Below are 11,824 nucleotides of genomic sequence, written 5' to 3' on the forward strand. Positions count from 1 at the left end.
AATAAATGCTGGAGGCAGGGTTCTGAAGCTAAGTCTTCCACACCCCCACACCAAGTACTCTATCAGAGAACGCTTTCCCCTCTTACATCCTCATTTCCATCTCAGCAGTCCGAATATGTTTAACTCAATTACAACTAAGTTCATTCTTCTTTTGATTCTCCACATGACCTAAAGAGCAAAAATTTTTTTTGAGAAATATATTTTATGTAGAGATAAATAATCACTTAATATGATCATTTGAGGCCTATAAAAATAAGAGTTGTCTCTTTTTGTTTTGTAGTATATTCCACTGATAGTTGACATATGCTGCAAATTAGTTGAAGAAAGAGGACTTGAATATACAGGTATTTACAGAGTTCCTGGAAATAATGCTGCTATCTCAAGTATGCAAGAAGAACTCAACAAGGGAATGGCTGATATTGACACACAGGATGATGTAAGTTAATTCATTAATTTTCATTGATCTGAATGTTTCAGAATGTTTTGGTGACTGTGACATATTACATATTTCCATTCTGAATACCTAGAAATGGCGAGACTTGAATGTAATTAGTAGTCTGCTGAAATCATTCTTCAGAAAACTCCCTGAGCCTCTCTTCACAAATGGTGAGTCATCTTCTGTAAAACCAGTTTAATTCTCCTACCCCTAAGTTTTGATTTAAAGAAAATTAAAGTGGAAGTAAAGTTCTATGGTAGGAAACTGGGATTTTTTCGGGGAGTAAATTTCACTATTTAGAATCCATGAAAACCAGTTTATTGACATTCAGCCATACTACATTGTTGTGTCCCTCCTTATATCTGGCACTCAGAATAACATTTCTTACTCTCCCCAGACAGAATCTTTAAACATGTTAGTATACATTACCTTTAATTACATGTTTTTAGTAAATCAACAAATCCTTGCTTAGCATGTCACACACACATATTGATATAGCTATACGTACAGAAATAGATGATCTTGTGGTTGGTGTTAAGGTCAGGAAAAGGAGAGGTATGGTGAAGGCAAAGTTTCTGCTTTCATGGATCTTTTCCACTCTGAGTTACTTTAACATAGTTCTCATTCAAATTGATGTCATTTTGGAGGCCTAAATTTTCAACCTACTTAAGACCCACTCTTTTTCTGTAAATAAATATCTGTTATTTTGTTAACAATACAAAGGATACATTCAGCCTAATCAGTTGAGAAAAAAATGTCTTTCCCTTGCCAGATAAATATGCAGACTTTATTGAAGCAAATCGAAAAGAAGATCCCTTGGAGCGTCTAAAAACATTAAAAAGACTAGTGAGTATTATTTGTCCGTTTGGGGATTACAACAGAAAGTTTTTCAAGTTTTAAATCCATCACTCAAATGATGTTTTTACAGATTCATGATTTGCCTGAACATCATTATGAAACGCTTAAGTTTCTGTCTGCTCATCTGAAGACAGTAGCAGAAAATTCAGAAAAAAACAAGGTAGGTAAATAAAGAATTCTAGACATATTCTTTAACACTTTGAATCCAAACTTGATGGTGTATGTAACAAAATCCAAAGTAGACTTCTAATGGAAAGAAATGGGTACAAATTTGTGTAGCTGGCTTAATTACCAAGTAGGTCCCCACATCTAGAAACAGTAGAAGGAAGGGGCACAGATGTAAACTAGTTCTGATGGTTCCAGTATTTTTCTTCCCACTCCTTAGACATGTCGGTCTTTCTCATCTCCTGGCCTTCACATAGCTCATAAGTTTCAGGGTCACTATGATAGGAGTGGAAAGATTAACAGAAGGAATTGTGAGGTGATGGATTACTTTGAACCTTGAAAAACATAGTAGTTGAAAAAGAGTTTTCAGTGTCAGCTAGGTGGCAGAGTAGATAGAGCTCTGGCCTTGGAGTCAGGAGGACCTGAATTCCGATCCAGCCTCAGACACTTGACACCTCCTAGCTGTGTGACCCTGGGCAATTCACTTAACCCCTTTACCTCACCAAAAAGCAAAAACAAACCAAAAATAAGAAATAAAAAAAAAAGTTTCCAATACAGGGAATGCTGGGATATGCACCAGGCCCCCTGTTTATGTAAACCCTTCACAGTTTTGTTTTCTTTCTGCCTCTGGTATCTGCCAGGGGAAAAAAAAGATCCTTGGCTTCTCCTAGCACTTCCTTCCCTTTTTTTTCTTGGCTGGCCTACCCTTGATATACTTCTTTCTCATTGAGTAGTATACATTGCAGCAGTTTACATCTTTGGTGTATGAAGATTTCTTTGTGGTAAGAGAACTTGATTTGCTTTTTGATATTATGCCATACAATAGTAATGTGGTTTCCCTTAAATTGAACAGTATAGTTAAATTAAAAACTGAGGTATAAATCCAAGTTCTACTGACTGTTACTTGCTGTGTGACCTTGAATGAGTTACTTAACTTTAAGGCCTGAGTTTCCTACTCTAAAAAAAGGAGCTAGATGATCTTCTGACTCTAAATCCTGTCATCTCTCCTCCTTTGCTTCAGAGTTCTACTCTCTGGTGAAGAGGTAACCCTTCCTTTCAAAAGCAGTCCTCCCCCTCTCTTCCCATTTCACTACCTTCTGTCTACATTGTATTTTGCTCTCCTCCCCTTTAAGAGGGGAAAAAAAAATCTTTCGTTGCCCCCAACATCCCTCAAAGCTATTGGTACTTTCTCTTTCTACCTTTCATAAGCAAACTCCTAGGAAAAGCTGTCTACACCCAGTGCCTCTGCCCTTCCACTTAAGCACAACCCAGAGCTGCAGATGATGTTTGCCAAGCCAAAAGACGTCTTCCCAGGCTTTATTCTTCCTTCAAGTCTCAACTAAAATCCCACTTTCTGGGGCAGCTAGGTGGCGCAGTGGATAGAGCACCAGCCCTGAAGTCAGGAGGACCTGAGTTCAAATCCGGCCTCATACCAAACACTTGACACATACTGGCTGTGTGACCTTGGGCAAGTCACTTAACCCCGATTGCCTCACCAAAAAAAAAAAAAATCCCACCTTCTGCAAGAATCCCCTCTTAGCCTTCCTTAATAATGTTAGGGTCTTCTCTCATCCCACCCACATTATGTTGTGAACTCTTTGAGGGCTTTGTCTCCTGTCCGCAGCGCTTACTTAGCCCAGTGCCAGACACAGAGAAAGCACTCAATAGATGCTTCCACTTGATCTCTGCAATATTGGAAACTGTTCACCATCCCCTGCTCCTGGATATTCTTTCCTCTCTAGGTTTTCCTCATCATCTCCCATGGTTTTTAGGAGTAAATATCTCTGCACAGGACTCCCACATCTGTAAATATCCAACCCCAGGCACTATATTGAGATTCAGGTCCCCTGTCATGAACTGCTTGTTGAACCTTTCAGACTGTATTTGTCTGACAGCCATCTTAACCTCAGTGTTAGATAATCACAACTCACCTTTCCTCCACAACTTCCAAATGTCCCTCTTTTTGTTGAGGGAACCATCATCCTTCAGGTACCCAGACTCACAATCTTGAAGCCATCCCCAACTTTTCTTTCTACCTTGTCCCCTCCTATATCCAATCAGTTGCCAAATATTTGCCTTGACAACATCTCATATATCCATCTCCTTGTTTCTCGCCTGGACCATTATTACAGTAGGATTGTCTGTCGTCTCTCTCATTTCAAACGTGTCCTCCACGCAGCTTTCAAAATGGTTTTCCTGACATACAGGTAGAACTATGTCACTCTCCTGCTTCCAAAGCACTAGTAGTTTTATCTGTAGAAAAAAAGCAACAACTCCTTTATTTTGTATTTAAAGCCCTTCACAATCTGGCTCCAGCTTGGTATGCAGTCTTTCCAGCACTCAGCACTTTAGGCAAACTGCCCTGTTAGACATGACCTTGTCTTTCTCATCTGCCTGCCTTTGCACAGGTCAGATACTATTCCTGAAATACAATCCTGCCTCACCTCTGCCTCTTAAAATCTCTAGCTTCCTTCTAAGCTCAGTTTAAACAGTATGTCATTCACGTGACCTTTCCTGAGCTCCCATGTGTTTACTTCATGGACATATTGTTAGACTTATTGTATGGACTGTTGTTATGTCCAACAGAATTTAAGCTCCTTGAGGGCAGGGACTTCTCCAGCCCCTAGCCTAGTGTCTGGAACATAAAAAGTGCTTCATAAATGTTTGATGATAAATTGATCTGAATTACACAATTCTGTTTTGGTTTTCAGGGTTGCTTTTTCCAAGGGACTGTTCCTTGAACAGTCTATTGATGAAATAATATCAGATAACCATTATTCAAGCAGCAGTTAATTTCAGAACAATGTATTTTTACATTGTTATTAGATGGCAAGAAAATACACCCCAAGTCTATGTCCTTGAGACCCTTATAATCAAATTGGGGGTACCCAGCCCATATGTAAAGGCTTAGAAAGATTTACAAAACAATGTTTCAATCAATGTCATTAAAATAGTACCAAGTATATATTCGCAGAAAGCACTCAGAGTTAAGACTATTCATATGAATCCCTAGGATTCCTGAAAGGTCTTTTGAAATGAATTTTAAAGAGGTGAAATATATGAAATGGATAAGAATTGGTATTGCAGGTAGGGAGAAATGACAAAGTGAGAAGACACAAGCTGGGGGTGAATGTGCAAGTAGGGAGTTACCACCCAAATAGGCTTGCTCAGTATTCTATTTTTCTTCAAGACAACCTTTCAGATATAAACTGCAGGTTTGCTTTTGGAAATTTAAGCCTCTTTGAATATTAATCACATCTCTTTTGTGCCAGAAAACTTCTGATGTTTTTCAATAGGGCGATGCCATCTTTTCCCTCTCTCCACCCTTTCCCATCCTTTTTTTCAGATGGAACCAAGAAATCTAGCCATTGTTTTTGGTCCAACCCTGGTGCGATCATCAGAAGATAACATGACACATATGGTGACTCACATGCCTGACCAGTACAAAATTGTAGAAACCCTTATCCAACATGTAAGTGGGTGGTTAGTCTTTGAGAAAAGGCTTTTTGAATGAAAGATCATTTGGATTTAAATTCTTTCTCCTTTCTCTTAACACAGATATTTTTTCTCTATCCTGTCCTCCATACTAACGACAATTTGGAGGGTTTTCTCATCTTTTTTTTTTATTTTAAATTTTTAGCATGACTGGTTTTTCACAGAAGAAGGTGCAGAAGAACCTCTTGTAAGTTCCTTTTTGCTTTTATGGTTGGTTATTTTGATTTGGGACACACAGTCCTGAGTTTTCAATAGTATGACCATAGTCCACCATTTGTCACTGTTAGCTCTGCATTTCAGAAGTTGGTTTTTTGCTTCTGAATTTCTGTTGTAATGAAAATACCAGCAGCTAAAAACGTGGTACTAGGTACTGTTGTTGTTTTAAGATAAAGCAGTGTGGAAAATTAACATCAAAAGGTCAATGGGCTTTTCTAAATGTTGTTAAAAATATAATGAAATAACTTTGAAGAAATGTTGAAGGGATCTTTGTTTATTAACCATAGACAACAGTTCAGGAGGAAAACACTGTAGAGTCTCAGCCAGTGCCAAACATAGATCATTTACTGACCAACATTGGAAGGACGGGCGTATCTCCTGGAGATGTATCAGGTAACTTTGCCTAGGCAGTGTTAACCTATGGGCTAGAAAAACCTACTGGCTTATATTATAATGATAGAGCAAATAAATCACAAATAATAATTCACTATGATTTTTCTTCTTCTTCTTGTTTTTTCCTTTCCACTAATAAACTGATTCTCCTTTTTCTGACTGATCTTAAGTATCTTCCAGTGATTATAATGCCATTGGCAGTGCATGGAGTTGGAATGCTTGTTGACAAGTCTGTCAGATTTGGACATAGGAGGGGAAATGAGCATGCATAGCCCAGTTTTCTTTATTCACAGTTATCCATGTAATTGTCATCACAAGGTAAAACAGATAAATGCTACTGAATGTGTGGTTGCTGTGATGGCAGAAGGTGTGACCTTCTACATGGTAAAAATCACTATCATACCCCAGGCTAGCCATGCATTTTCAAAGCACAAAGTCAAATATTTAGAACTAATGGTACTAGTTTAACATAGCTGTGTCATGTCTCATAAAAATCAGTCTCTTACAAGTTAATCTTCTTGTTTCTCAATTGTTCCCCTACCTCTCGGTGAAGCTCTACTTTTCTAGACCCTTTTGGTGAACACTATTTCCCTGCCGTACCGTTGCACTAACCGGGCATATTGTCTCCCAGGCTTCTCCCTTTGTCTCTAGTTCTTGTTCTAGTACTAAAGGGGGTTTCAGAACTTTGTGACACAGGCCAATCTATACTGATGTTGCACAACAGGCGAAACAGGAGGCGTCTATCCCGCGGTCATGTCACTAGTGGACGCTGTGGTGTCCCTGATGGACAGCTGGACCTGTAGGAAGAAGGAGGACTGTTGCCCACACTGTAGCTGCCTTGTCTGCAGAAATCCCCCATTCTTGTAAATGCCAAAATAGTTGATCTGTGCTGTAAATTTTCTTTTAAGAGTTTTTTAAACAGATCAATGCTACTTTCTTAAAGTTTTTCTGCTGTTTCTTGTTATTTCTGAAAGCAGACCCTGAGGAGAAATAGCATGGTATGATCTACCAGTTTTTTAAGTCATAAAGCATTTAGCCATGTGTCCAAAAAAGAGGTGTGGCATGGGGCTCAGCTCCTTAATTTTGAAAATGAATCTCCCCAAAGTTGAAAAATGAAATTTCAGAATCAGCATTCTCTTGAATGGTGCTAGCCCCTTCCTACCCTCTTTATAATTGTACAATATAAGTTTTTGCCAGACAGTAAAATGATGGTCTCCATTTTTCCATTTCATGATAGCACTTATTACAGAGATAATTACTAAACTGGTAGTAGTTTAATACATAGCTAGTCAAAAGGAACCCTGGCTGCATTACTATGAAGTATAAAACTGGGGTCAAAAACACAGTATTTAACATTTTCCAATATAAATATGACCTGAAATCAAGGTTATCCTACGAACTTTTGCTTCCTTAATTACGCCATGTATAATGCTATTCTATTGAAAGGAGTTAAGTTTAACGGTCTGACAAAAATAAACCCAAATACACTTGAGTGTCTGAGTCTGTAGCTAGGACAAACCCATAGTCCTAACGTGCTGTGTTGTGTATCAGTTCAACTACAGGATATGGTACACAGTACAGTTCTTAAGAAGTCTTTAAGCTTCATTATTGCTAGACTTTTGTATTTGGAGAGGTTAATAAACACTAGTATTTCTGTTTTTGTTGAGAACAGGGCTCCTTTGCCATTCCTATCATTGAGCTGGTTCTGCCTACAATTCACAGCATCCTTTCATGGCGGTGGCTTTCTGTGGTGCAGCTTGCATCTTTGTGAGCTCTGACTATCCACTGTGTTCTATGGTTTTGTTTGGGTTTTGCTTTCACATTTTGTTCTGTGCCTGTCTCTTCCATAAGTTTTGCATTGTTTGTAGAAAGAACTTTAAAGTATGACCAAAACTGATCACATTTTATTTAACTTCACACAGATTCAGCTACTAGTGACTCAGCAAAATCTAAGGTAAATCTTTTTATTGCCTTGAAAAGTGCTTTGAAATTTGTTTTATGACTGATTGATAAATGTGCAGAGATTCAATTCAACAACCCAATTAAGGGAGACCTACTTACTTATGTCTAAATCCCTTCTATAATATTTCTTGTCTGTACCTGGTTGAGATACATAGTCAGATAGTCTCAGGACAGAATATTGATATAGCCTGGCACATTATCATCCAAAGAGTATTAGTGGTTGAGAGGCAGTCCTAGGGGGTCATAGCCTGGCTCTGACATTCGAACCTCATCTTCCCAATATGCTCAAGACTCATACTCTGGAAAGGGTTTTCCTCAAGCAACTTTGGCCAATTTAAACTACCATATTCTTTCTCTTCTTCCCATTGCTGCAAAATTTACTCCAGAATTATACAGCAGGGATTTTTAGCCTTTTGTTTTTGATGTTGTGGACGCCTTTGGCAGTCTCAGCAAATCTATGAATCCCTTTCAAAATAGTGTTGGTTGAGTACACAAAGTAAAATACATATCATTACAAAGGTAAACAGTTCTTTTGAAATAGAGCCATCAACATGTTTTTAAAAACAGCACAAGCTCATTGACCCCAGGTTAAATACTAAGCTGATTTCCTCACAAATGCTTCCCGGTTCTTATAATTTGGTTTCTGTCCCTACTACTCTAAGATACCATGTTCTACCTCACTGTAATTCAGGAATTCAGTATCTTCCGTCCCAGAATACCAACATTACCTCCATCACTTACTTAGCTTTCTGACTTCAGGCCAATCAGTCGCTATCTCCAAATCGGTTTCCTCTTTGAGATATTGGGTCCTGGAGTTAAGGGATATGATAAAGAGTTTGGAAAGATCCCAGGGCAAAAAGAGAGAGAGAGAGAGAGACCAAACCATGAAATTTTCTTGAAAATGGAGTACATCAGGGCTATTGGTATTCTTTTCCTTTAGAAAGTTTGAGGGGGGAATATAACAAAAAACCTCAAGAGAAACTGAATATGGCTGAGTTGTTTTTTCTAAGTTTCCCTTTTATCTTTCCTTCCCAGGGTTCTTGGGGATCCGGAAAGGATCAGTATAGCAGGGAATTGCTTGTATCCTCCCTCTTTGCAGCAGCCAGTCGCAAGAGGAAAAAAACAAAAGAGAAAGCACAGCCAAGCAGTTCAGAGGATGAGTTGGATAATGTCTTTTTCAAGAAAGAAATTGCAGAACAACCTCACAATGATAATGGTAGCAAAGAGGACAGCAGAGGAGAGTCAAAAAGAGAGATTGATCCAGCGAGAAAGCAAAGGACTAGTGTTTCTAAAGATACTAGTAGTAAAAAAGACTCGCATGTGAGGAAAGAGGAAAAGCTGGCACCAAAGAAAGAGAATGTGGCATGTGGAGAGCCCTCGCTGCCCTCCAACTCAAAACACACTAGATCACCTACTCTCGGCTACCGCTTCACCGTGCTTAAAGAAGGCCCCCAAATATCCTCTCAGCTCCCAGACACCTCTTCTGGCCCTGGCGCTCTACTTAGCACTCCCTCCCCACCGACCTTGGTGAGATTGCCTGCTAAGAAATCGTTCAGTCCGGAAATTCAATGCAACGAGTTTCTGGCCTGTGCCAGTTCGACCCCCTCAGACTACTCAGCCACTGCCTACCTGACCGGCCTGGATGCCAGCAGGCTAAGCCCAGAGGTACAGTCAGTTGCTGAGAGCAAGGGAGATGAGGCTGATGATGAGCAGAGTGAATTGGTCAGTGAAGGGCGACCTGTAGAAACAGACAGTGAAAATGATTTTCCGGTTTTTGCCACAGGTTTTCTTTCGGAGAAGTTCTTTCGGGGTAAAATCCAAGAAATGGGAAAGACAGGTCGGAGAAACTCAGAAGGAAGTGAATTAAGTTGTACTGAGGGAAGTTTAACACCAAGTTTAGACAGCCGGAGACAGCCATTTAGTTCACATAAGCTTATCGAATGTGATACACTCTCCAGAAAAAAGTCAGCTCGCTTCAAGTTGGAGAGTGAAGGTGTAGGTGATACCAAGAATGAGAAAGAATCATCCTCTGTAATGAAAGTATTTGACATGAAGAAGAAAGGAAAGTCAACAGGGAATTTGCTGGTGCCAGCTAGAAGTGAATCAGAAAAACATGAACCCACTTGGAGAATTAAAATAACTGACCGGCTAAAACTGAGGCTTAAAGCGTCTGCAGATGACATGTTTGGGGTGGGAAGTCAGAAAAATAGCTCTGCAGAGAGTACTAAAAGGAAAAACATCAGAAGACGACACACCCTCGGAGGGCAAAGTGATTTTGCAGAAATCAGTGTTTTAAATGCTTGGAAGGTTCCTGAACAGAGTGGAGAAAGAGAGTCTGAACTTTCCGCTGTGACTCGATTAAAACCCAAATGCCCAGCCCAAGACCTCTCCATTTCAGACTGGCTAGCACGAGAACGCTTACGTACTAGCACGTCTGACCTGAACACAGGAGAACCCGGAGAGCATAGACTGGAGAACACTAGTATAACAGAAATCTATACATCAGATGGAGGCAGCTCCCTTAGCACCTTAAGTTTGACAAACAGACCCCTTCTTTCCATATCATCCCAATCACCTGAACAAATAAATGGTGAAAGCTTTCAGAATGTCAACCAAAATGATACTCCTCTACTTGTTGCCAATTCTCAAAAACCATCCCTAACCCCAGGAACTAAATCACAATTTCATCAGTGTCTCTAAACTGGAGGGATGCATCCACTACAGCAACTCAAAAGCTACTGTTACATGTTCCAATAACTCTGTAAATATGTTTCTGTACTAGAATTGTTATTATGCAGCCTTCATTTTGGGCTGGTTTCATCAATGTGCACTGTGGAATGTCTTCACTGTGCATTTCTATGGCCAGAAGAACATAAAGTTCAGAAAAAATATATATCTATATATTTTAAAAACATATTGGATGGTTGCATACAAATAAGCAAGGTATTTGTTGCAACATGCTATGTAGTCTATACAAGGTTTATGACCAGAAATTGATGAGTAAAACAGCTGGCATTAGTATGCAGCAAATTTGTTCTTTTGGTTTAGTCACTAACAAAAGTGCCTCATCATAACAATTCATTGGGTTTGTTAGGGTGCCATATTGTTAACTGTTAAATTAGAAAACTTAAAATGAACAGATGAAAGCATTTTATTGGTAATGTTTCATTACGTATTACTGATTTTAACACAGGTGGATACAGAGCTTCCATTCCTTAGGCATTCCAGTGGGATCTCTGAGTTTTATATTCAAACTTTTAATACAGTTTTTGAGTTTTGTGTGACTTGAATTTTTAATCTTTCTGTAAAATAAGTAACTTAAATGAACATATTATATGTGTATCTTTTCTTCAGATACCAGATTTGTTATAAATGTTGTAACATAGGCGTGTAGATAGTGGATCCTGGATGGAACTGGCTTCTTTTATGAAGAATATAATTCTGCATGAAGACTTAATGAATCCAAACCTGTGTCATGCCTGTGTGCATACCCAATTAAACACTGGAAATAAAATTGTTTTGTTGAATTTTTTGCATGGTTCAATATCATTCTACTGAGTCATTTTAAAATGTCACTTATAAATTATAGTCAGCATCTGCTTATGGTAAATAGTAGCTAGCCCTGCCTTCGGAAAAAACAAACAACAGAATGATTATTTTTATGATATGGAAGGAATCACTTTTGTTCTAGGTTTGCAAAGCATTATCTTCTCTTATCGCTCTTTGCAGTCCTAATGCAGTCCTTTGCAGTGCATAATCCTCCACACACCAGTCTACCCACTCCATATACAAAAGATGGCCACAAGGCATTCTTTTCTTTATAGGGCAGCTGTATTTAGAGCAATTTATGAAAGCTTGAATTTTGTTTCATGTTGATAACACAGGAATGTTCCTATAAAATGCATCTTCTTCTGTTTCTATGTAGATAATCCAGAGCATAATACACTTTGCAAGTCTGGGTCTTAGATTCCTTATTGTTAAAGGTTCCTTCCAACCTCTAGACTGGAGATCTGGGAATTTGTTTTTTTTTTTTTTAATATTTTGATAATTATACTCCAACACAACTAGTTTCCTTTATAATGTTATGTATTTTATTTTACATATTTAAAAACTTTTTTCTTAAAGAAACATTCATAGTAGGCCTCAAACTGTTGCTAGAGGGGGAAAGGTTAAAAATGCAGGTTCTAGATCTAGTATCCTATGACCTGAACCCAATGGGACAAGAGAGCCACAAAGAAGTATTTGTTCACCTAAGACTAATTCAGAAGCTAAAGCTTACCTTTTTTTAATGAACAAAAC

The 11,824-nt window shown here is 38.7% G+C and overlaps 1 protein-coding gene across 2 annotated transcripts in view; it reads left to right on the plus strand.

The window, feature by feature from the left end:
* ARHGAP21 (Rho GTPase activating protein 21) overlaps window positions 1–11,052 on the plus strand; it is a 90,260-nt gene extending 79,208 nt beyond the window's left edge. For both annotated transcript variants that reach the window (XM_027841572.1, XM_027841573.1), the window contains 9 exons: window positions 281–436; window positions 528–606; window positions 1,209–1,282; window positions 1,365–1,454; window positions 4,806–4,931; window positions 5,100–5,141; window positions 5,458–5,563; window positions 7,486–7,517; window positions 8,561–11,052. In XM_027841572.1, coding sequence (XP_027697373.1) covers window positions 281–436; window positions 528–606; window positions 1,209–1,282; window positions 1,365–1,454; window positions 4,806–4,931; window positions 5,100–5,141; window positions 5,458–5,563; window positions 7,486–7,517; window positions 8,561–10,225 — 2,370 coding nt within the window. In that variant the 3' untranslated portion in view covers window positions 10,226–11,052. The remainder of the gene's footprint in view (window positions 1–280; window positions 437–527; window positions 607–1,208; window positions 1,283–1,364; window positions 1,455–4,805; window positions 4,932–5,099; window positions 5,142–5,457; window positions 5,564–7,485; window positions 7,518–8,560) is intronic.
* The last annotated feature ends 772 nt before the right edge of the window (window positions 11,053–11,824 follow it).

This window comes from Vombatus ursinus, unplaced genomic scaffold (assembly GCF_900497805.2).
Source record: "Vombatus ursinus unplaced genomic scaffold, bare-nosed wombat genome assembly UNPS02014861.1, whole genome shotgun sequence".
Lineage (NCBI taxonomy): Eukaryota > Metazoa > Chordata > Mammalia > Diprotodontia > Vombatidae > Vombatus > Vombatus ursinus.